The following is a 25,659-nucleotide window of genomic DNA, read 5'->3' on the forward strand; positions in this document are numbered from 1 at the left end:
ATGGGCTTATTTTTAAATGCTACTAGGTATATACAAATAACTCTTCTAATATTGTCCTCTAATATATTTCCCAGCCATTTCTTCACATGTCCCCAAAAGATAAATCAAAAGTTCCAGATCTGTAAGCCTCAATGGCTAAAGCCCTACATTCTATTTTTTCAATGGAGGAAAAAAAAAACTCAATGCACAGAAGAACTTGCTCAGTTTTTTTTTTGGAGGGCAATTGGGGTTGTGACTTGCCCAAAGTCACATGGCTAGTTGTGTGTCAAAGTGTCTGAGGCCAGATTTGAACTCAGGTCCTCCTGATTCCAGGGCCGGTTCTATATTTATTCACTGCCTCTTGCTCAACGTCTTAAGGCAACAGCCAGACTGAGTGAAACTCCAAAGGGATTCTAATTTCTCATCTTTTTAGGGTAACCCACTGTACCATACTGCCAACCTCTCCAAAAACAAGTCTCAGCAAATTGTAGGTGGAATATAGGCTTTATGAGTAGTAAGTCCTTAGGTAGTTGAGTCTTGGCATACAAAAAGACTTTGAAAAATCAGCACAACCCATAGATTGCTTACCCTTATGTATTAGAGATGGGCCAGAAATAACCAACCATTAATATGCCCAATGTAGCCCACATATTCCACAAAGAATTAACTTGATCTGATCAGTCAACATCTAGGCTTCCTGGTCAGCTTGTAAAAATGCTCTGAAATGGAAATAGCTTATCAAACAACTATATTTGCTTGAAAAACAACCTGCCAATACCAGCTTAGCAAATTGGGCTCCTGCCTTTTCAGCTACTAGAGGCAAGGCTGGGGGGATGATGGGGAGAACTAAATATGAAAGGACCAGCAATGCAAAGACAAATACTAAGTAGAAGGAGAGAATATGTGTCTTCTGGAGTTGTAATGAAAACATGGTGTAGGCGCATGCCTATAATTAATAAACACTGAATTGGCAAAGTGATTCAGTCAGAAAGACCCCCCTGGGTCTTGTGCCTCTGACACAGATTGTGTGAGATCTGAGGTTAGTCACTCAGTTTCTTGGAGCCCCTAACATTCTTTTTTTGGAGGGGGGAGGGCAGGACAATTGGGGTTAAGTGACTTGCCCAAGGTCACATGGCTAGTGTTAAATGTCTGAGTTCAGATTTGAACTCAGGTCCTCCTAATTCCAGGGCGGATGCTCTATTCACTGCGCCACCTAGCTGCCCCCCTGCTCCCAATATTCTTAAAACTTAGAAGCTGGTAGAACAGTTGTTCTATTGATGGAGGGAATTTACTTACACAGAGAACCCCATACCAATGAGATCATAGGTCTCGACCAAAACTCTTCCCCCAAATGCTTAAGTACATACAATATGTGAGGCATTTTGCTATGCATCCATGTGTATCATCTCCCTCTCTCTTGACACCTCACATACTCTGTGTCGTCACAGACTGAATTTTTAATTGGAAGAGAGACCTTAGAAATGATACAATCTAACCTCCCTCTTTCATTTATTTTATTTTTCAGTTAATCAACAAATATTTATTAAACATTTACTTTTGTGCCAGGCACTTTGCTAAGTGCTAGGGATACAAAGAAAGGAGCTCATATTCTAATGCTCCCTCTTCATTTTACCAGATAAAAATGATGCCCAGATTTATGACCTGACTTGCGTAGGGTCACGTTGCTAGAATCTCTGATTTAGAAGGGAGCAAAGAAGTCAATTAGTCCAACCTCTCTCCAGTGAATGAATCCTGCATAGTGTCACATAGCTTCCTCTTGAGTAGCACTAGTTAATGGCAAAGCTAATTAGAATCTTCTAACTCAAAGGCCACTGCACTCTCCACTATGCCACCCTGCTTCTCTCTACACCATGCTAGCCACAATGACTACACATGTTTTGAGGGAAATAGGTGTGTTGTTGTTCAGTCATTTTTCCAGTGGTGTCTGACTCTTCATGACCCACTTTGGGGTATTCCTGGCAAATATACAAAAATGGTTTGCTATTACCTTCTCCAGCTCATTCTACAGATGAGGAAACTGAGGCAAACAAGGTTAACTGACTTGCCCAGGGTCACATAGCTAGTAAAAGTCTAAGTTCTGATTTGAACTCAGAAAGGTAAGTCTTCCAGATTCCAGGGCCAGCAGTCTATCCACTGTGCCACCCAGCTGTCCTTTTAAAGTAATTGTACAGAACCATTAAGACTGACTTAGGGCCACCCCAAGAAAAAGGGTTATGAAGTTCATTCTGAAGAGAATGAAAGGAAAGAAACAGAAGGCACCTAGGGAGGCATAGAAACAGCTTTATTAGGAGCTTAATGAGGGTGGGGCAAGCCAGCTCTGACACAGGAGAGGAAACTGTGACTGGTGCAGAGTAGTGATCAAGCATTGGAGGGTGCCCTTGGGTGAAAAAAATGTAACCCCATTACAATCCACAGCAGACCAGGGAGCAGGACCAAGTTTGGATCTACCCCAGGTAGACCTACCTGCAGCTTCCAATAAAGGGCCGAGAAACTGTCTGAAGAGAGTGTTTCCCAGCATTGCTGGAGTCTCTAAACAAAGCCTTGGGTCTGGGAGTGGGGTGGGAGAAGAAATAATGGGATTCTGCTCTCATCACCAGCACAAGAAGGACCCTCAATGTGCAAGAGAAAGCAACCACAATCTCTTGGGATAGGAGGTGAGATGGTATAGCAGAGGGACACTTGTTGGAAAAAATAATTCCAGAGGGCATGGCAAAAATAAATGTAAATTGGTTATTATTGTTGTATTCCCTGCAAATCTTCAGCACCCTCTTTTTGCTCCTATGATGTAGATGCATCTGGTCTCTGTCTTTTGACTTTGACTTGACTTAGAATAGTCACTGTTTAACCAAATTCAGTTCCACCATCAGCTGATAGGAAAGCTTCTAGCTCCATGATGACGGACACAGTCCAGGACACCTCTTTTCTGAAGCAATCATCTTCTCAGTTAAAGCAAGAACGTGCCCTACAGAGTCACAAATTTGAAACTGCCTCCCCCCTGACCTTCACAAAAGTATCCAGTCAGCACGGTTTCACAAATCACACTTTAAGACTCAGTATCCTAAGTGTCCTCTGGTCTGAGGCTCAGTTTGAAGATGTTCTGGTCTAAGTGCTCTGCCTGTTGGTGATAGGCCCAGATGATGTGGCTGATAGTGCCTCTCCCTGGAAGGGCTCCTCCCTTCTCTCTTGGGGACAGGAAGAGGGCAAACAGGAAGGTTCCTTGGTTCACTACTTTCCAATTAGTTCTTCCATCGAATTTGCTGCAAAAAGAGCAGACGGTGCAGGAGTCTAGTCAGTATTAGCCTTTAGGCAATGTTGTATCCCTCTAGAAAAACTAAAGAGATAGTAAGACATATCTCCAGGCAGAGGGAAGGAAAGGGAAAAAGAATTCTCCTAGGACATTTCTGTTGATGGGGAACCTAAAATTTATCTTTGTAATCCTCAGGACTAGTTAGGCTGGTACTCTCCTAGGTGAAATTTATAAAAAACAGTGAAAAATCCTAGTTGTGGAAAATTACCACAGAGCACACCCAGAAAATATCTAGTTAGAGGATTAAATTTTGCAGTCCTGCCAGCCAGCCACCATCACTAAACAGATGCAGTCTGTTTTACCTAATTGTTATCACCATTGTAACCCAGTTCCACTTACTAAGAGTCTGGACATTTTAGATCTAGTTCCTTGAAACCACTATTTTGTAGACACCCTCAAGCCCTTCTTCCAGTCCCAATTCAGTCTTAACCTAGGCACACCAACTAAAGGCCAGCCCAAAGATCCTCAGAGAAACTGTTACCTTCATATGATAACCTTAATTTCATTCCAAACCTTGAAAGAAATCCTGCTCAAACCAAACACTGCTGGCATCTGAAAAACTAATATTCAATCTGCTCAGACAACTACTATTCCAACTAGGTCTTGGGAAGAAGCCCTCCTCTGGCTGCTTCTTTGTGGATAGTCTTGTCACCCCAGGCTGACAGAAAGACAAATCGGAGTTGCTCACCGTACTACTGAGAATGTTGTCAATCTTCTCCTCTTCTGAGGATGCTTTATCCACCTTACACCTGTAAGCTATTAACTGCTGCCGATCCTTCAGGTCCCGGTATGTCTGAGCAGTAAACAAAAGAAACCATGTATTTTGTTTCCTTACTACCTTCCTAAGTGAGCCTACCAGGAATAAAGTCTGTGGCGGTTATAGTGGAGTTAGGTAATAATGGAAGTAGGGAGGGTCCTCAACAGAAAAATGTGAAGGAAAATTGGGGAGAGAAGCCTCGCTAGCTTAATCCAAAACCTTGCCTTCCATAAACCAACTCACTAGAGAATACACAGTTGTCAAGGCAGCTGACAACAGGACCCAGGAATCCTGGCTTCCAGCTCAATTTTCACCAGACTACATAAGCCAATATGCAGAAGCAAAACAAGCAGGGAATTAAGGACAGTTGATGTCACGATCCACCTTCTTTCCCTTTCAAGGGCCTACTGAGGGTCTAACCCAGGGGCCCTTTTCTTCTGGGACTTACTTCAATGACAACATCATGACACTTAAATTTGGTAGCCAGACTCAGCTTTGTGTCCACATCTTCAATGAGTCGGATATACTCCTGTAAGACCTGGGGGAGATGAGACATTAGAGGTCCATGGACATCTAAGTCAGTAAAGATAGAGATTTAATAAGAAGTAGTATACAGCATAGAGTAGAAAGTGCATCTGTAGTTCGAAGACATTTAAATCCTGGCTCTCTGCTTTGTAGTTATGCAGCCTTCAGGAAGTAACTTCTCCAAAATTCAGTTTCTCTGCCTCCAAAACGATAGTGACACCCGTACTACTGATATCTTACGGCATTCTTGTAAGGATTAAATATATGTAAAGCAATTTGTAAGAATAAGCATTATACACACACACACACACACACACACACACAAATATATGAACTGACATTTCTGCCCAGAAAAAAATCATTGCAGTTAGAATTAAAATTGAAAGATTAAACTGGGAAAAAAAATCTGACAAGAGGCTGTTGTCCAAAATATAGAGGAAATGTAATTTTCCAATAGATATATATCAAAGGACATGAACAGATAGTTCTAAAAAGAAGAAAGGCAAGCTATTAACTATATGAAAAAAATGCTCAAAATCGCTACTAATGAAAAATGCAAATTAAAACACTTCTAAGTTATTGTAGGGGATGTGGGAAGATAATTACACTAATGTATTGTTAGGAGAGCTGTGAAATGGTCCAATCATTCTGGAAATATGATTTGGAACTCTACCTACAAAGTCATTAAACTGTGTATATGTGACCCCACAATACCACTCTTAGGCCTATTCCCAAAGAAATAAAAAAAAGAGTGGGAAAGACCCAAAAGTGTTTACTGCAACACATTTTACTGCTGCAAGAACTGAAGACTAAGGGGTACCCATCAATTGGAGAAAGGCTGAACAAATTATGGTACATAAATATAATGGGATATTATGCCTTAAGAAATGACAAAATGGATGGATTCAGAGAAACCTGAAATGACCAGTAAGATGTGATGCAAGGTGAAGTGGAAAGAACTAGTAGTGTAAAAGAAAACAGCTGTCAAAGAACTATGATAAATGAAATGGCCAATTACAACTCCAGAAACCTGGTGAACCATGCTTTTCACTTTTTGGCATAGAGGTGATGAACCAGAGGTGTAGAATGAGATACACATTTTTCAGAGAATGTGTGAATTTGTTTTGGAGACATAATTATATGAAGAAACCTTCTTATTTTTCTTTTCTGAGGGAAGACAGTGGGAGGTAATGATTATGATATAAAAAAAGTATGAAAAGAAAAGCCCACCAATGAATCATTAAAAACAAACAAAAGAGGGCGACCAGGTAGCACAGCGAGTAAGAGCACCGGCTCCGGTGTCGGGGTGACCTGGGGATCGAATCTGAGCTCAGACACTTAGCACCCACCCAGAAACACCTGGCCGTGCAACCTTGAGCAAGTTACTTAACCCTGATTGCTTAAAAAACAAACAAACAAAAAAGAACAAAAAGAAGTACAGAAGAGGACACAGAGAAGCAGAACAATGATGAAACTGGCACATTTAAATTTGAAGTGAAAAAAGAAAAAAACAAGTTCTATGTAATAGGAAAAAAATCAAACTATACACAATAAAATTCAATTTCATATACAATCCCTTTTTGTTTTTCTTGACATAATGCAATGTTCATTTTAAATTTTTTACTAAATTCATAATAAAAAAGAAAAAAATTAAAGAGAGATGGAGTGGATTTTATTAAATCCCTCCAGGCACTGCAAGGGAAAAATAGCCGGTCACACATTCTCCTTTGAATCTAACAGTCAGAGCAGGTCAAGCTCCAGATCTGACATAAAGCCATGTCCTTGACACTCCCTGCGAGCAGTCCTTTTCTGTCATGTAAACATGATGTTTATGTTCCCTGTGGATTCAGCACAGCCAAACACTCCTAAATACTTAAGAGAAGTTACTCTCTGGGGTGGACAGAGTCTATCTACTTCTAAAGGGCAGGGGAAAGCTTTCTTCACAGAGCACCTATGCAACACACTTGGTCTCATTCAGCAGATAGATCGACACTGACTAGGAGGCTCAAAGTCAATTGGGACTGTGTCCGGAGCTGTTCTGCATGCAAATTCTCCCCACAGAAACTCCACCTGTACAGGAGCGTTGTTCTTATGCAGAATTTCCACAACTCGGGGGAAACCAATGGGAGCTCTCTTCTTGGTGTACCCCAGCCAATTCTGAAACAGAAACGCAGAGACATGAGAAACACTTAGGCCCAACCTTCTTATCAGAGACAGAGAGCTCAAGGGGAAGAGGACAGAGAGAAAGAGGAGACAACAAAGAAAAAGTGAGGATGAACTTCACAGAACACTTGGCAATGAAGAATAGAAAATGAGACTGTGGGAACCAGAAGCTGGAAACATAAAAGAAGGTTCCCAGGGAGAGATGGAACAGAAAGGAAGCAGGGAGATCAGGCACTGAAGTACTGCTATATTGTCCTAGGAAACTACAAGTGCACATCACAAACCCCAAACTTTATGCCTGAAGTTAAGAGGAACCTTTGTAGCCGCTGGACAATAAAGTGACGGTATCTCTTCCAAGGCAAAACTGAGCAAGAGAAACTTAAAGGCTCCAAGGCATCTATCTACCTTGGTGGTGAAGAGGGCATCCACATCCTGCCACGCTCGAAGTTTGGCACGGGCAGCCAGAGCTGTCAGTACATACTGCTTGTCAGGAATCTGGAAAACAAAGATGGGGAATCAGGGAGATTGGGGAATGGCAGGAAGCAGCAATGGATTTACTGGGGAAGATTATCAGCTGTTTAGTAAAATTGATAAGCAAGCAGCTTCCTTATCACAGTGAGGTCTACACATCCTATTTGAGACCCATTTTCTGGAGATGCATGAAGAACAGGGTTTTTTTGTAGGGTATAATAAGGAGCAAAGATGAAGTGAGGGTGGGACCAAATGGTTCAAAAATATAACTTCTATAAAGTTGGGGTTATAAGATGATATTCTCTCTATTTATCAATACATTCCTAATTATTTGAAGTCAGCAGTGGGGGGATCATTTGAGAAAAATTAGGAAATTCCCACTGAATGAGAACTGAGTAACCCATCCTTTCTTTTGGTCCATGAAGAAGGAAGGTGGCATAGTAGAGGGTTCTTGCTAACTTTAGAAGTCTGTTTCAATCGCTCAATCAATACACATTTATTAATCATCTACTATTTATTAGGAATTGGGAATACAAAGATAAAAAAAAATGAATCAATCCTTACTCTCAAGTTGTTTACATTTTGTTGAGATGGGGGGGGTTGGGAAGTGGGGAAAGGGAGTGTGTGTTTGTGTGTGTGTGTGTGTAATATAAAGAATAAAAACAATTTTAGGGAGTAGTTTAGGGAGGGAAAGAACTGCAGAAGTTGGGGGAAATCAGAAGCATCATGTACAAGATGGTGTGTAAGCTGTACTTACAAGTGAGGGATTTTATGAGGCGCAAGTGAGGAAGAACAAGGGGAAAACTGGCGTTGTGTAGCCACGGAGGCGGGGATAAGGAATGAGAAAGGCAGTTTGTCGAGAAGAGGGTGGAAGGGCAGCGATCCAGAACCTGACTGGGGGGATGAGCTGGAGCCATGTTATAAAGGACTTTACATTTTATCCTATAGACAACAGGGTTTGCTGAGTTGAAGAGTGGCACAATCTGAGGTGTGCTTAAGGAAAGTTATTTTTCCTCTAGCAACATCTATGTGGAGGATGAACTGGGGAGGCGGAGAGAGACTCGAGCTAGAAAGCTCAATCAGGAGGCTTCTGCAATAGGCTGGACTAAAGTTGATGAGGGTCTGAACCAAGGTGATAACTGTGTGAGTAGTGAGAAGAAGCCTGATATGAGAGATGCTGAGGTAAAAGTGGGGACAACTGAATGGATATAAGGAGGTGAAGTGGGGAATGGAATCTAACACTGAGGTTGTGGACCTGGGAGACCAGAAGGATGCTGGCACCCTCAATACAACTAAGGAAGTTCAAAAGAGAATTTCCTTGATCGCTGGAACTAAATAAGTCTCAATAACTTTTCTCAACATTTCCATCACCCATTTTTCTTATTCCTACTTCGTATTTTTCCTGATGTGGCTGCTATCAAAAAAACAATCCATTTATACTTACCTTAAAAGTTTTTTTCAGATTGATGGGACTGCTAAATGTTCCCTGGGGTGAAAATGAGGAGAAGAAACATTATTGTGTTTGCTAACTGTCCTACAGATTACCGTGAATCTTTAAAGCTGGACAACTTCTCACTTCTTTCTATCTTCAGGACTTCCTACATTTCATTTCAAGACCACCTGAGTTCAATATATAAGCATCAGAAACATATTTAGTCTGACTATCACTATAACTCAGCTATATGAAGACTGCTTTGAGAACGTCAATGCCTTCTCCAGTTCTTCAATGAGCCTTAAGAAATGGGAAAACTGGGGCGGCTAAGTGGTGCAGTGAGTAAGAGCGCTGGCCCCAGAGTCGGGAGGACCCAGGATCAGTTCCAGCCTCAGATACTTAACACCCACACAAAAAAAACTGCCATGTAACCTTGGGCAAATTACTTAACCCCAATTGCTTAAAAAAAAAAAAAGAACTGGAAAAACTGACACTCTAATCATTAAACACATCTTCATGAAATCAGAAGTTGTGTCTGCACATACACCTGGCTCTTTCACACCTCACCTCTCTCCTCTACCACCTAAAATCTATCTTCCCCTTTGAATTGCCCTATTCTGAAAGAAAGTCTTCCCCTCTGAACAAAGACTGCTGTGGAAACAAGCAGCCAAAGTACACCACACCAAATTCTGATGCCAGATTGCAGACGGTATGCCAAGTATAAACATACTCTTGCCTGTCCAGTGACCCTTTGAGAGCAAGACAACATCCAAACCTACTTTTAAAATTAATATTAAAAATCATACTCCATGTGCGTGTCCTAGGTTAAGAACTCATGAGAATTTGGACATTTATCTCCTCGATTTTACTTTCACACACCTCAGGCTCTGTGTAGTGGTAGAAACAGGAGTAGAAGAGAGTTGTCACCAGTGGCATGTTGAGGATGGAGGCCTTCCGTGGATGTTTCCGGAAGATTTCTGTCTGCCCCGAAGACTCTAGATGTCGGTCATTCACCTGAGTCAAATGGGACCAAGAGAAAGAGAAAAGAAGAATAAAACCCATAGATTATATAAAAGAGACAACTAACACTACAGAGAAACAAAGACAAGACATTAAATCCAGGAAGACAGGCCAGAACAGTCAAAACAATTCACGCCAATGATCTCAAGTTGGATCCAGAAAAGCTATGGGAAGATAGCATGCTGAGGGAACATTCTTCACAGTACTCAGAAGAAATGGAAAAAGGAAAAAATGGCATAGAATATAAGGAGGGAAAGACACAAGATTCTTAGAGACTAGCTGCCTAGCAGGGTGGCTGAATAAGAGGAATTATGTTTGGAGGCAGAAGGTTCTGGAACTCTCCTCGGTGCTAAGCGGAAATTACAATGGTGGAAGAAAAGGCCTTACAAGCTTTGAGACAGAAAAGCAAATTGGGGATTCTAACCTCGATGATGATCTGTCGTTCCAGGAGTGTATAATGGTCTTGAACATGAGCAGCATCTTCCACTGAAAATGGTAAACTGGTAAAAGGCCAGAAGGTTAGTTAGTACTTCTCCTCAGTAGATGTGTCACTCTCCCAAAGGATGAACAAAATCAAACTATCATTAGCACTTTTACCTGAGGACTTCTTAGTGCTTCAAAATACTAATATGTCTATAAAGATTTCTCTAACAAATGCTTCCTCTATCAATAATAATAGTAGCACCACTATATCTGAACCCCAAATCACAGTCTGTATAATTTCACAAAGATAAGAAGAGGAAGTCTGTGCTGATAGCAACACAATTTTTAGGACTCTGAGGTGTAAATTCTTAAACTATCCAAAAGAGGGAAGACAGCAAATATTAGAAAAAAAAATCACGGACCTAATTACTGGGGGCGGAGAAGTGAATGAAAAATGTCTAAAATTACCAAATTATATACCTACTTTACCATTTCTGCAAAACATTTATGAGAATTATCTCCAAAAACATCAAGGACATTCTTGATTTTATCTTATGAGAAAGGAACAGGTTGACTTATAGAAATGATAACCTACTGCAAGTAACATTTTTATAGACAATTGACTGAAAAGAGAATAAAAGGATCATACCATTGTTTAATGACTACAAAGAGCATTAGACTTGTCAATGAAACCCAGCCTTGCCATAGGTCTCCATATAAAAAAGTCTGGCAGAAAATGGGTTCAGACCAACTTCTTATGATATATACTACAACAAGCTCCAAATGAATATGCAATCAAAACATAAAGGTCAAATAAATTAATTTTTAAATTTAAAGAACAGAAGAGAGCACCTTTAAATCTATGGTTATGGGGGAAATTTAGTCTCAGGAGATAGAAAAGATGAAAGAACACAAAATGATCAAAGTTGATGTAACATCAAAAAGTTTTTGCAAGAACAGTATCTGGGCAGCTAGAATAAGAAGCTGTCAAGTGGGGGAAAATAATCTTTGTATTGAACATTTCTGATAATTTGATATCTGAGATATACAGGAAACTGATACAAACAAAAGATTAAGAGCTATTCTCCAATAGATAAGGAAAGCACATTAATCCAACTGCACAAATCTGGGACAATAGGTAATCATCATCCATTTGGTTTTTCATTTGTAAATATTTAGGTCAAATGCTTCTGAATGATTGTGGGTGCCATTCAGGACGTTGTGTAGTATCCCAGGGCTTGATAAAATGAATCCAGCGACATCTACAAACAGGAGCATCTGGAGGACAGTGTGAAACTCTTTTTCTCTTTGGACTCTGTGAGACATCTTCTGTGGTGGATACCTTTGGAAAGCATTAGGCCCCTGTTTTATACCTTGCCTGACAATAGTAAAAGGATATAGATAGCCTGACTCTCAGACCACACTGCTTGAGTAGCTTCCTGTGCAAGTCTTCATTGCCATTGCATTGCCTCCCTCTTCCCGGACACCATCCTTCTTTTGATGTAGCTGTTTCATACCTAATGTGTACCTCTGTATGGCTCTTTAGGGTAACCTATAGTTTTAGGTCTCTTGGTATTCCATGACTCAGAATCACACATTATTGAAAGACTGTCACTTCTAAAGAAGAAATATAAACTCATCAATAAATACATTAAAAAAATTGCCCCAATCTATGGCAATCAATCAACAAGTATTTATTAAGTGACTGCTATGTAGCAGATACTGTGCTAGGTGGAGAACATACACAGACAAAAATGAAATAGTCCCTGACTTCAAGGAGCATAATTAAAGTCTACTAAAAATGCAAATTAAAACAAATGTGAGTTTTCGATAATATCCTAATTGGAAAAGATGATGCAAGACAGAAATACTCAATGTTGGTGTGGCTGTGGGAAGTCAGACACACTAGAATTGTACTGTTAGTCAAGCTGAGAGCTTATTCAATTGCTTTGGTGTTATACGAGTCACTTAACTGCTCACATCCTTTGCTCCTCCACTCTCACTATAAGGCATAAAGCCAAGGAGGTAAAAGACAGGAGGAAAGGTGTCACACAAGCAAAAATATTCATTGCAACATTTTATAAGGGTAACCAAAAAATGGATCTGAAATGTGTTCCCATCAATTAGGGAATGGCTGAACAAATTGTGATATATGAAATGTAAGGGAATATGTGTTGTAAGAAATGGCAAACATAAAGAATTCAAATAAACATGGAAAGATTATTTAGTAATACAGAATGTAGAAAGTAGAATATACAAAATGACAACAAAAATGTACGTGAAAACACCACTGAAAGAATTCAGATTATACACAAGTTCTAACGCTGGCTCAGGGGACTGATTAGGTAACACACTTCCCTCCTCTCAGGAGAGGGGATAAGAAGCATGGAACATTGCAAATGTTGTCAGGTGTAGTGCGCTACTTTTGCTTACTTAGCTGATTTTCATTGTTCTAAAAGAGGGTTCCATGGGAAGGGAGGGGATAAGGGCAGAGCGCTTAGTCAGAGAGTAGTGTAAAAAAAACCAAAATATTATTTTTTAAATGAAGCCTTAAAGACTTTCCTTCCATCACATAAAAGTGTATCCCATGCATCTCAAAACTATTCAAGACTACCCAAACGATTTAACAGAGACAATCTTGACATTCCTCTTGTCAGTCAAGGTATAAAACAGGGGCCTTAATGCTTGCCAAAAGTGTCTACCACAGAAGATGTCTGAGAGTCCAAAGAAAAAGGATTTCACAGTGTCCTCTAGATGCTCCTGTTTGTGGATGGCACTGGATTCATTTCATCAAGCCCTGGGATACTACACAACTTCCTAAATGACAACCACAATCATTCAGAAGCATCTGACCTAAGTATTTACAAATGAAAAGCCAAATGGATGATAATTATCTATTGTCCCAGATATGATATGCAATTGGATGAACACTTCACGTGACTGGTACAGAAATGCCATTGTCTTGGATAGACACTGTGAGTGGACAAGAAACTGGTTCAAAGGAGGGAAGTAAACTGGATTGGGGAAACTGTAGAATGCTTTTTAACAAATTTCTGAAACAAAGGTTCTTTAAAATAGTGAGTCTTCTGGGGCAGCTAGGTGGCGCAGTGAGTAGAGCACTGGCCCTGGAGTCAAGAGAACCTGACTTCAAATCAGGCCTCACACACAACACACAGACACAGACACAGACACACACAGCCGTGTGACCTTGGGCAAGTCACTTAACTCCAATTGCCCTACCTTCTCCCCTCCAAAAAAAAAATAGTGAGTCTTCCAATAATGTGTGATTTTGAGTCATGGAATCACAGTTTCAAGAGACCTAAAACCATAGGTTACCCTAAAAAGTCATACAGAGGTCCACATTAGGCATAAATCAGCTACATCAAAGGAAGGATGACCTCCAGGAAGAGGGAGGCAATGCAATGCCAATGAAGACTTGCACAGGAAGCTACTCAAACAGTATTGTCTGAGAGAGTCAAGCTATCTGTATTTGTAGGGAAAAAAATGCTCCAGAAACTTAATGATTAGAGAAATGCAGTTTCTACCTCACATCCATCAGAACAGCAAAACTGACAAAAAGGAAATTGGAAAATGTTGGAGAGGCTGCATTGATGGACTGTTGATGAAGCTGTGAATTGGTCCAGCTATTCTTGAAAGCAATGAGGAACCGTGCCCTCAAAGTTACTAAAATGTGCATACTCTTTAACTCAGCAATACCACCAGTACTTCTATACCCCAAAATGATCAAAGAAAAAAGAAAAGGCCTTGTATGTGCAAAAATATTTGTAACATATTAGACTGCATGTCGCCATAAAGGGGGAGGGGGAGAAAATTTGGAACTCAAAATCTTGTGGAACTGAATGCTGTAAACTAAAAGTAAATAAATAAAATACAAAACAACATAAAAAATATTTATAGCAACTATTTTTTGTGGTAGCAAAGAATTGAAAGCTAAGGGGCTACCTATAAATTGGGGAATAGCTGAACAAACTATGGTATATGAATAAAATGGATTATTACTGTGCTGTCTGAAACAATGAAAGGGCCAGTTACAGAGAAACCTAAGAAAATCTGTATGAACTAAGGCAGGATGAAGTGAACAGAATGAGAAGGGCAATTTATAGTATAAGAACACTGTAAAAATGATAAAATGTTTATAAAATAATTTTTAAAGTCTTAAGAACTTTGATCAATGCAATAATCAACCATGATTGCAGAGGACTGATGATGAAGAATGTTACCTACTTCCTAAGAGACAAATGATGGAATAAATATGCAAAATGATACATAGAATCTGGACATGGCCAATACAAGAATTTATTTTATTTGACTAGGCATGTGTGTTAAAAGTTTTTTCTTTTTAGTAGGATGGGAAGGTTGGATAGAGAGAAAATAAATGCTTATTAACTGAAAAAGATTCGATTAAAAAATATGACATTATATTTGATCCTCCAGTCAACAGGGCACCATAATGGAATAAGACGTGGTCAGACCTGTGATTTGGGAAAATCACTTTAGTAGCTGTGCAGATGATGGACTGGAGAGGTAGGATACAAGGTTGGAAAATCATTTAGGAGTTCAGACCAGAAGTTCTTATAACCTGAACTTGGATGGTGAGAGAAGGAAGGAAACATGAGACATGCTGTGGGGTTAGAAACAAGATTTAGCAACCGCTTAAACATATGAGTAGAGGAAGAATGAGGAATTGAGCATAACATCAAAGTTTGGAATTTGGCTAACTTGAAAGATAGTGGTGTCTCAACAGCAATAGGGAAGTTTAGAAGAGGGTAGTTTGGGAGGGAAAAATAATATAATGAGAATTGCAATAGAGTCACAACTTTTCTGTGCCTGCTCATCCTGTGCCATTCACTGTCTCACCCCAAACTAAAAAGGCTCTTTCACCAGCCACAGTTCCAGTGTCCTCCCTTTTCAAAGGTACCTGCTGTGGTCACTAGGTGTTGGGGGGTGGAGGGTGAAATGGGTGGGTATGATGGTATGTATGATGGTATGGAATTTTTCCAAAATCAGGAATGCAGAAGTTGTTATGGATGCCTTTATCAGGATTAGGTTACAACTGCCCTATCAGAACAGACAACAATCAAGAAAGAGGGTAGGTTGTGAATTTATAGTGTTGGAAGGTAGGAAGTGATGCATCTTCCCACCCTCTTTTTTTTTTTCTAAAAGCAATTGGGGTTAAGTAACTTGCTCAAGGTTACACGGCCAGTTATTTTGTTTGGGTGCCAAGTATCTCAGGCTGGAACCGATCCCAGGCCTCCCGACGCCAGGGCTGGAGCTCCCACCCTCTTAATTAGCTGGTCAAATACACCTCAGGATCAAGCTAAAGGCTCAGTGATAGCAGGTGATTGCCCACACTCTGGAGACCATTCATCTAGAAATGCCTCCAGGAAAATGAGTGGAGAACAAGGACAAGACTGTAAAATATGAGGGGATATATTTATTAAGCTCTGCATTTCTGAAAGAAGTATCTAAATCAATCTAAATATTGAAGTTATGTTTATAAAGCACTTTCCTAAAAGCAATCATGTGGCTTAGTACAAATATTATCCCAATTGTATAGTGGAAGCAATTTGAACTTTAGGATGTTAAATAATTAATTTAATAGTTAATATTTATTAATTATAATATAATTAAATAGTTAATTTAATAGTCATTTAACAGGTCTCTATTCAGCCAGAAGTGACCATACACTGAATCTACCTTGGAACCTCTCTGATCCACCCACTCCAACCCATCTTGGCCTATACTCTGTCCTGACACAGAGGAAATCCACTACATGTAGCTGACATCTATCACATGGGGCTAAACCAGGCCTTTCCTATGGTCCCAATCCCTTCCCCACCTCCAAGGTTCCCAGTAGTATGCAGTGTGAGACCTTCGGGCCCTTTTTCTGTTCAATCTCTTAAGGCCTCCAAAAAGAAAAAAATAAAAACATGCAACACTCTTGAACCTCTACCACTTTGGGGATGCTGGCTGCCTAGTAATGACCTCTGTCCTCCATCAGACTTCCTAGAGCTGGGCCCTTCCCCCAACCTGACCAGATCAAGAAGGATCAAAAAAAAAACTTATAAGAACACCCATAGAATTTTCCAGGAAAAAAAAATAAATCAACTTCATTAAAAAAAAAAAAAAGTTACTCAGGTATTAAGTGTCAGAGCTAGGATTTGGGATTCAAAATCAGGCTTTTTTCAAAACCCACATGTTCTAGCTTGCAACACCAACTGAAAGTTGATTGCCCAAGATGCAAACTGGGAATATGTAATTAACTGTTCTTTATAACACTGTTTCAACTACTATATTTTTGGACACATACATACATTACAGGAGAGCAGAGGTCTAATTGTGTGTGTGTGTGTGTGTGTGTGTGTGTGTGTGTGTGTGTTTATGTGTATGGACATGTAAAAGAAAAGAAAAATTTCATCTCAATATAATTAAGAATTTTATAATAGTAAAACCTATCCAGAAATGGTATAGGCAGCCTTTTAGGGGAAAATGTTAGATTTGGAGGAAGAAGCATTGAATTCAATGATTTTTTGACTCTTATTAGCTCTCTGAGCCTGAGCTTTCTTTTTTGTAAAATGGGGGTAATAAAACCTGGAATAACTACTTCACAAGGTTGTCATAAGGTCAGGATGAAATGTATGAAGATACTTTGGAAACCCTAAGGTACTATATAAACATCAGCTTTCGTGACTATTTTTAGTCATTCATCATGACTCAAAGCATTTGACCAGAGCCTAGATGTGGAACATCATGGTATAGCAGGGAAAAATGGGTTTGGAGTCAAAGAACCTGGGTTCAAGGCCAAGAACTTTACAGTGTGCATCTGTGTGATCTTAGGCTAAGTCACATAACCTCTGGGTCTTAAGTCTCTTGTTTATTAAATGAAGATTTGGACTAGATGATCTCTACTACAAAGGGGTACTTCTTAACTTATCTGTCAGGAATGCTGAAGGGTAGAAGAGGATTCCTGCATTGGAGAGCTAGGGCCACATGCCTCCCTAAGCCTCCAAAATGCCTCACAATCTCCTTGTAAACTCACCTCCAGTTACCTGTCCCCACCATCTGCCTTCTTGATCCTTTCTGTGTTAAGGCTCTCATACCTAATCTCCCAAGACTCTGTGTTCAGGGCAGTGCTTACCCAACGCAATTCTTGAGAAATTCTTTCCGCTTCTCAGGGTCCTGGATGCTTAAGTGTTCTTGGTACTGGGACAGCTACAGAAAGAAAAAGGAAAGCTCTGAGTGGCCTGGACTCCATGGAAAGGAGAGAGCAGATAGAGGAGAGCTCTTGTGACTGGCATCACTCCTTCAGAGCACTCTGCCAAGGAAAGCACCCAAAACTCCCAACACATCTGACAGAATGAAGCAAACTCAAGGGGTCAATGGAGCTGTTGCATTTGCCCACCTAACATGGCTTTCTGACCTAGGCTGGGCTTCTTTTCTTTGGGACATTTTACTAGTGCCAAGAGCAAACTGGTAAACATACACATCTTCTCCCAATGCAGACGGGCTACTCTTCTGCAATACACAGTCTTAGTGAATTATCTGGATGCTGAAAAGTTAAGTGACTTGTCCAGGATCACAGACTCCCAGGCTGATTCTCTATCTACTATTCCATGCCACCTCTCCATCTCATCACCTTGGTCCTATGACAGTAACAGTTAACATTTACATTTTCCACACAACAAGCATTTATTAAGGGGCAGCTAGGTGGCACAGTGAGTACAGCACCGGTCCTGGAGTCAGGAGGACCCGAGTTCAGTTCTGGCCTCAGACACTTAACACTCACACAAAAAACACTAGCCGTGTAACCTCGGGCAATTTACTTAACCCCAATTGCCCTCCAAGAAAGGCAAAAAAAAAAACAAAACCCCAAGCATTTATTAAGCACCTACTATGTCCCAGGCACTGTGCTAAGTGCTGAAGCAAAAGACATTCCCTGCCCTCAGGGAGCTCACAGTCTAATTTACATAGCACATTAGAGTTTGAAAAACACTTTACAAATATTATCTGGGGGAGGCTAGGTGGTGCAGTGAATAGAGTGCTGGCTCTGGAGTCAGGAGGATTTGAGTTCAAATCTGGTCTCAGACACTTAACACAAAAACTAGCCCTGTGACCTCGAGCAAGTCACTTAACCCCAATTGCCCTACCTTCCCCCTTCTAAAAAAAAAAGCAAAAAAAAACCCCAAACCATTATCTAACTTGAACCTTAAAACAAATCTGGTGAGGCAAGTCCTAGAGATATTATCCCCATTTTTTTCTTTTTTTTTTTGGTCTCTTTTGGAGGGGGGAAGGCAGGGCAATTGGGGTTAAGTGACTTGCCCAAGGTCACACAGCTAGTAAGTGTTAAGGATCTGAGGCTGGATTTGAACTCAGGTCCTCCTGACTCCAGGGCCAGTGTTCTATTCACTGTGCCACCTAGCTGCCCCATCCCCATTTTTCAGATGAGGAAACAGAACTAAGAATAAAACAAAGAAAATGTAAGGGCCTTGTCTATGTTCACGTAGGTAGTAAGTCAGAGGAAGGATGTAAACCCAAGTCTTCCCAACTTGAAGTCTGATACTACTACTCTGCCTCATTTAGTCTTCCAAATGAGGTAAAGATTACAAACGGAGAACCAAAAAGCCCAGTCTAGTTTTATAGACCCCAACCAAATGAACCACACCAAAACCAATAAAATATGTCATTGGAATATATTCCAATGTTCTAATTAGAATACTAATATACTTAAGAGAATGAGTGCAGCGTATGGTAGTGTCATGCTGAGGGAAAGGTCGTACTTACTGCAAGTTCTTCAGTTCTGTCCAGGTACCTGGAAACACATAATAAAGGAACAGATCATTCAGTCCTCCAGCATTTCTGTCTAATGCTGTGTGAAAGCAATTCCTCTCATCAATATAAGCTCTCATCTTGGGATGACTGATCAGCAACACAGACCAAGGTCATATTCACCAAAACATACCCTAATGTTTACAGTTTCTACCACCACCAGTCTCTCCTCAAAGTGCAACAAATCTTGATGAATACATCTTATTTTATAACTCTCAATCACATCTGGTCAATGACCACAGCCAGATGAAGTGCTTCACTCATCTTCATTCATTAGTCAGGGTGAAGCAGCCCACCACTTTGCTAGTGTCTTAGAATGGAACCTTACTAGCAGGAGCCGATTCCCACAGGTAGGAACTCTAGCCTCTTCTGTGGGTTTGAAGCGAAAAATGAGTATAAATTGTATTCTTCAATCTCATCCTGGAAGGCCTAGACTGCCAAGGGCAGCCAAGTAGTAGCAATAATAAAGATGAAAATGATAACTCACATTTAGACAGCACTTTATAATCAAGGTGCTTTTCTTAAAACAACCCAATAAAATTGGCAGTATAAGAATTATACCACTTTTACAAATAACGAAACTAAAGCTCAGAGAGGTTAAATGACATGTTGTTAAGGTGACAACAGCCACTAAACTGCAAAGCTGAGATGTGACCCATGCCCCATGTCACTTCCTACTCTACTAGATGACCTTGCTTTCATTCCTAACAGGGTCTCTGCATATGGAACTTTGGTTGTTACTGTTGATGGATGGAGTAGCTCTCACCTGAAAAGGTCCAGTAGCATCTTCTGATCACCTATCTCCTTAAGAAAGTGAATGAGATGTCTCAGGGCAACCTGTCGGACTTCTAGCTCTCGGAAAAGAATCTCTAATGAGGAGTAAATAGAGAAAAAAATAAAATAAATCATTCAGTTACATGTTGACTAGTTGTACTGAACTGCCCCTCCCCACTCCCCCCTTTAAAATCTTTATTAAGCTTTCTGTATAGAGGAGGAACACAGACAAATTTGAAAATTAAATGTATGCAAAAATAGAAGGCATCAATAAAAATAGACATTTAAAAATTTAGAATAATCTAATCATGCTAAATGTGAAACTAGTGTCCTTTCTAATACAGTTTTCTCTCCAAATTGTAGCAGGAGACAATTTATCCATCATATACCCTCCAGGACCTAAAGGAAATACTAACTAGTAAGGGAACTCCTCAATTCCCACTAACTCAACCTGCTTGGTCCCCCAAGCTCTAGCCCAGCTACCTGCCTATGCATAAAATGCAGTAGAATTTGTGATTAATGAGTTATTATAAAGATGAACTGCTAATCACTTGGATTTACACTCCCCCAGACATGATCCTACACAAGAGGCAAGGCCCTTGACTACAAGTCAGGCCAAACTATGCTCACCTTTGCTCAGGGTCCTCTTGAAGAAGATCAAAACCTGAGGAAAAAGGAAGAATATAAAGTATAAGGTACATAAGGTTACATAGCCTTTACTTAAAGGGCTACCTAAACACATCAGTGGGTATTCTCTAGCCCTACCCTCAGCAGCCTCTTTGAGCAGCATTTTAGCAGAGGCCAAAAACCCATCAGGGGTTAGCTAATGCAAAGAAAAAGTTCCTGGGAGAAAAAATGATTGAAGCCTTGAACACAAAATCCATCAGAAATCACTTGTTCTTGGTGACCATAAATATTTGGAGCCAACATACATAACCACTTCCCTATCCTCTCACATTTATCCTTCCTCAGGAAAAGTATGAGAGTGAAACAAGAATCTATTCCCCTTGTGGACTTCCAAAATATCCAAGATACTGATTCTATGCCACAGTCAAGGTTCCCACCACACTCCATATCAGCAGCTGTGCCACTGAGAATCCCAAGAGGCACAGGGAAATCAGGTATCAACTCCCCACTTGGCACCAAACCACAGTCCCAAAGTTTGTGGTTGCTGGGTTTCCTGATCCTAAAATAAAGCTCACAGCAGTAATGACGTTCCCATCATGGATAGACACTGCTTCTTCCAGAAGTTGGAGCTTGTCCTGTAGGGAGCGGAACCTCTCTAGGGAGCAGACCTATTAGGGCAAGGGGAAGTAAGAAGAAATTAGAATATGGTTCCCCAGCCTGCACTTACTAGCTTTGAGGAAGTCATATTCCTAAACTCTCTTTTTAGTAATTTCCCTAGAGTGGTACCAAGTTCAGGAAGTGTCACTGGTAACAAAGTCTCAGTTGTCACATCAAGATCCCTGTGCACACTCTAGACCTGAGACTTCCCCCAAAACCTTTTCCCATTAGCTCTGTATTCTAGTGTTACAGTCCTGGGGAAGCCTTGGAACTTGACCTCCACCATAAGTCCCACCACAGCATATCACCGAAGGCAGATCACCAGGGTATGAGACCATTCCAATGTGTCCTTTTCCCTTCCATCCTATATACTCTCCCTTCCATTCACATTAGTCCACACCAAGCCAAATAGTGCTGCAAATTCTCCACAATAAAACCTTTGACCTGTTGGGTTCAGTTCTTTCAGAAACCATCCAAAGTAACCAAATGACAGGAAGGAGATATGAAAATGAGATACCCCTTCCTTGGAGACAATGTGCTCAGCATCCCAAAAGTTCTCCCCATGCCTTTCTTTCCACAATGTTCTTACCTTACCCTTCTGCAGACGCCTGACTGTGTCACTGAGGCTCCAGTCACTGTTGTAATCCTGAAATATTAGCAGCCTGTGAACCCCACTGGGATCAGAGGCCAGGGTATCGGGATGCCATCTCCTCACCCCAGCCTCACAGGTACCAGGAGGGCTTGATCTCAGGTGGCTTGGTTGACTTCACGAGATCCTTTGTCATGAAGGGGGAGGTATTTAGTAGGAGCAAATAGACAAGGGAGAAGCTGGAATTTCGAAAATGGCCTTGATAGGAAGCTGAAAGCTAGTGTTTTTCTGTATTACTGAAAGCACTGAGAAAAGGGGGACATAAGCGAAAGAAAAGAGGGAGAAAGGGATTCTTTCCCATAACCCTCCAAAAAGTCACTGTAAATGGAGCCAATTAGTTCAGAAAACCATAAACTCTAAAGCCACCATTTTAAGACTTCCACCCACTAATGCTGGGTTTGTGCAATATCTGTGCATTCACTCATGACCCAAGTTTGTGGAAGGTTAGATTAGAGTGGCTTCAACACACACTCTGGATTCTTGGCCTCAGAGAGAATTCTTTGCTCAGGGAAAAGTTGTTCTCTTTTATCCATTTCACTTGCAATCTCTGCCCAATTAAGCCCCCTTTGCCAATCCACATGAAAATCACTGGGCTTTGAAGTATAGTTTCTAATAGTAACCCACCTTGTATTCACCCTTAGGTCTTCGTAGCTCTGGAGCATAGTTTTTAGGAGGCACATCTGAGAGGGCTAGGGGAGAAAAGGCAATGGGCTCAATACATACTGAATTTTGCCCCTTGTCACCTTTCCCTTTTAGCATGGTTTTCTTCTCTAAAAGGTTCTCTAGCACATAGACTTAAGGCCAAGGGCAGTGACGTTCTTGTGTCTGCAGTCAAAGACATTATTCCAAAATTATGTCCTACCATTACAATGAAGGTAGGAGAGTGGAGGTGGGAGAAGGGGGAGAGAGGATATATCACTTTATCCTTTATAAAGCTAAAACATTTCCTTTCACACAGTTCAGTGGTTCTTTCTAAGGTCAGAGTACCAAAAGGACATGCCACCTAGTTCCCCAAATCTTGATTGGATATTAGGCCAAAAATTATTCCCCACAGCAAACAAGGGAAGACACTCCGATCCCTAAAGCCCAATACCTACCATCTGAAAGGGACGGGAAACTCCCAAGTCTGCTTCTTCCTAAAGACAAAGAACATATGAAGAATGAGTTCCAAGGTTCAAGCTAAGGTTGTCCAGGACCACTAACAATCATAAACATCCACTGGACACAGAATAATTAAGCAACAAATAAAAATTGACTTTTGTATCATGCTTAAGCTTTCTACCGTTGCTTTATAAAAATACATACATCATCTCACTTGAGCCTCACAACAAATGTTTTCATCTTAACTAAAAGAAAGACTTGCAAACACAATTACTGAGAACTGCGAAATCACAATGAAAGTAGTATATTTAAGTATATTCTTTACTAAAACAAAGGTTTATTTAGAAAATATTAACAAAATATTTTTAAGGCTAAAATATTAAGAGCAAACTTTTTCTTACTTCCTAGTATCCCTCCCTGTAGAAGAGGTTTATTCACAAGTCAAAAATACTGGCACTGAAACTTGGTAAGACGCCTCCAGTGGCAGTGAAATCTTGGTCACATGATCCAAATCATGAAATGTACGCTTTCCCTGATATTTGGATGGAGTTCTTTTGTTCCATTTCCATACATTTATAACTTTTTAGCCTTTGTAAAAAATATAAATTTTTATGAAACTGCTGCGGCATAGAGGATTGAGAGCAGGTTTGAAGTCAGAAAAACCTAGGTTAAAGTCCTATTTTTAAAATGGCGTGGCTGTGTGACTATGGGCCAATCACAACTCCTCAGTATCTCAAACAAATCTAAGACTTTAAGTCACAGATGGAGCTGCTCATCTGCATCTGTAGAGGAAGCATCCGCATCAGGCGTTCTTTACAGTGACGAAATCAGAGGTCCGGATCAAAATAAAAATTTTTCATCAAAGATAATACTTTAAGCTAATGCTCCTACAAAAGAAATGCTCATAGTGCATCTTTCTCAGTAATTCATAACTTTTCTCTTATCGACTCACCTTAAATTTGAAGTTGCCGCCCAAAGCCCTTCTGAGTAGTTTGTCTGCACCCACTGGGTTAGCTTGACATTACAGCACTCTTAGCACTCATGGTGTTATAGCAACAAGGCTGGGCGGGGAGTTGGGAGATCTAAGTCTAATTTCAGCACTCCAACTAGCCGTGTGGCTGGCCAGACGAGATGGCCTGTCTGAAGGGCCCCCTCCAGCTCTCCTCTCCTGTGACTCTCTTGGCTGGTGGCTGGGGATCAGCTTTCTGTCTGGGCCACAAGCACTTATCTACATAATCTGACTAAGCTACTAAAGCTGATTAAAGGGAAGCCTTCAATTTTGTCTCTCCGACCTTCCTGAGCTGAAACTACCTGCTTCTCTTATCCACAATAGAGAAAAAAAAGTTTAAAAGGGTGTAATAAGCCCTAATGGTGTGCCAGTTCTTATATTTTTCTTATATTCTAGCATAGTGCCTAGCATATTGTAGGTACTTAAAAAATGTTTACTGTCTATATCAAAAAGAGGTGGCTTTCCACTTTTGTCTTCATGTCTTCTCAGCTTCACAGCTGACATCTTTTTATGTTCTATAGATTAGTCTAAGTTATATTATAATAGAGTTGAGTATGTGACCTACTTTAGAAACTACCTAATGAAAGACCATGGCTATGCCACATCCTTCCCAAAGCAATGAAAATCAGGGATCTGAAGTTGGCAACATCCTCAGACACCATCTAGCCCAACCTCAACGTTTTAAAGCTGACAAAAGTAGGACCTAGAGAATTTCAGTAACTTATCAGAGTTACTTGCCCCATATGGATAAGAGGCAGTACTTGGATTCAAGCTCATGTCCTCTGACTCCAAATCCATCACTCTTCACACTGCACCGATGTCACTTTGCCCTTGGCAATCCAATGGCAACCCTACCAACTAAGCTCTGAAGACATCTCCCTTTGATCTAGCCACTCAAATGTCTCCCTAATTCCTTTTATCCACAAAATCTTGCAAAGTGACAAAGGATTACTGAATTAGCTTCCAACTCCAATAAAGCATCTTTTTCTTCAGTTTTCCTTTCTTCCAGATTAAAAGAGAATGTTGGGTTCAATCTTTTAATGCTCAAGGGAAAGGGAAACTTCTCACACCTCTTCACTCTTTACCTTTGAAGAAGCTGCTCAGAGAGTAGGAGGAGGCAGGCTTGGGTAGTGAAGGATATGAGGGTAAGCTGTTTCGAGTCTTCAGCTGTTCCCGTCCCTCAAGGGGGGGGCCACCACTGGAGGCTGTCTCTTTGATGGACCAAGAGATGCCTGCATGACAGAAAGGAGTCAAATTGTAGATCTGGTATAGGCAGAATGCAAATCCCCATGGTACCATCTCCCAGCAGGTAATCTAAAATCTTCACAGATGAGTCTGGCTTCCTAAATGACCCTGCCTCCTAAAATTAAAAAGGACACTGGATGACCATAGGAGGAGCTAAATGTTAATAGTTTAAATAGTGTTCAATAATGGCTGGGTGGCAAGACTTGGTAGTTAACTAACAATAGTCTTGTCACAGATCTATGGGAATCCATTCATAACCACAGCTCACAGGCACAGCTGTGCAAGACACAGCAAAGAATGAATAATTTGCCTTTCTGAGAATAAAGGATGTCACATACACTGTCAGAGGTCTTTGCTTTTTTTGTTGCTTTTACTGAACTGTTTTTATTTGTTACAAGAAAGGGTTTAGTGGATTTTGGTGGGAGATAAATGGAGAAGTAACTGTGATACAAAAATAAAACAAAGACATCAATAAAAAATGTATATTTTAAAAAGAAGATGCGAGGAGGTTATGTGGCGTGAGCACTGGCCCTGGAGTCAAGAGGATCCAAGTTCAAATCCGGCCTCAGACACTTAACACAAAAACTTGCAAGTCATTTCACCCCAACTGCCCTCCAAAAGGCCAAAAAAAAAAAAAAGGTAGACAGGCAGG

At 40.6% G+C, this 25,659-nt stretch overlaps 1 protein-coding gene across 1 annotated transcript in view; it reads right to left on the reverse strand.

Moving 5' to 3' along the window:
* Positions 1 to 2,263: 2,263 nt before the first annotated feature.
* VIPAS39 (VPS33B interacting protein, apical-basolateral polarity regulator, spe-39 homolog) overlaps positions 2,264 to 25,659 on the reverse strand; it is a 38,642-nt gene continuing 15,246 nt past the window's right edge. The window contains exons 4-20 of the mRNA XM_069092312.1: positions 24,848 to 24,994; positions 22,750 to 22,788; positions 22,277 to 22,341; positions 21,593 to 21,649; positions 20,922 to 21,014; positions 20,350 to 20,383; positions 19,712 to 19,814; positions 18,901 to 18,928; positions 17,258 to 17,331; positions 10,100 to 10,175; positions 9,535 to 9,669; positions 8,668 to 8,709; positions 7,158 to 7,247; positions 6,660 to 6,746; positions 4,513 to 4,602; positions 3,996 to 4,100; positions 2,264 to 3,257 (exon numbers count right to left, since the gene is read on the reverse strand). Of these exons, the coding sequence (XP_068948413.1) occupies positions 3,237 to 3,257; positions 3,996 to 4,100; positions 4,513 to 4,602; positions 6,660 to 6,746; positions 7,158 to 7,247; positions 8,668 to 8,709; positions 9,535 to 9,669; positions 10,100 to 10,175; positions 17,258 to 17,331; positions 18,901 to 18,928; positions 19,712 to 19,814; positions 20,350 to 20,383; positions 20,922 to 21,014; positions 21,593 to 21,649; positions 22,277 to 22,341; positions 22,750 to 22,788; positions 24,848 to 24,994 (1,286 nt within the window). The 3' untranslated portion in view covers positions 2,264 to 3,236. The remainder of the gene's footprint in view (positions 3,258 to 3,995; positions 4,101 to 4,512; positions 4,603 to 6,659; positions 6,747 to 7,157; positions 7,248 to 8,667; positions 8,710 to 9,534; positions 9,670 to 10,099; positions 10,176 to 17,257; positions 17,332 to 18,900; positions 18,929 to 19,711; positions 19,815 to 20,349; positions 20,384 to 20,921; positions 21,015 to 21,592; positions 21,650 to 22,276; positions 22,342 to 22,749; positions 22,789 to 24,847; positions 24,995 to 25,659) is intronic.

The sequence above is a fragment of the Petaurus breviceps genome, unplaced genomic scaffold (genome assembly GCF_028583685.1).
Source record: "Petaurus breviceps papuanus isolate PSGF00001 unplaced genomic scaffold, PetGlider_PUasm1.0 189, whole genome shotgun sequence".
Taxonomy (NCBI): Eukaryota; Metazoa; Chordata; class Mammalia; order Diprotodontia; family Petauridae; genus Petaurus; species Petaurus breviceps.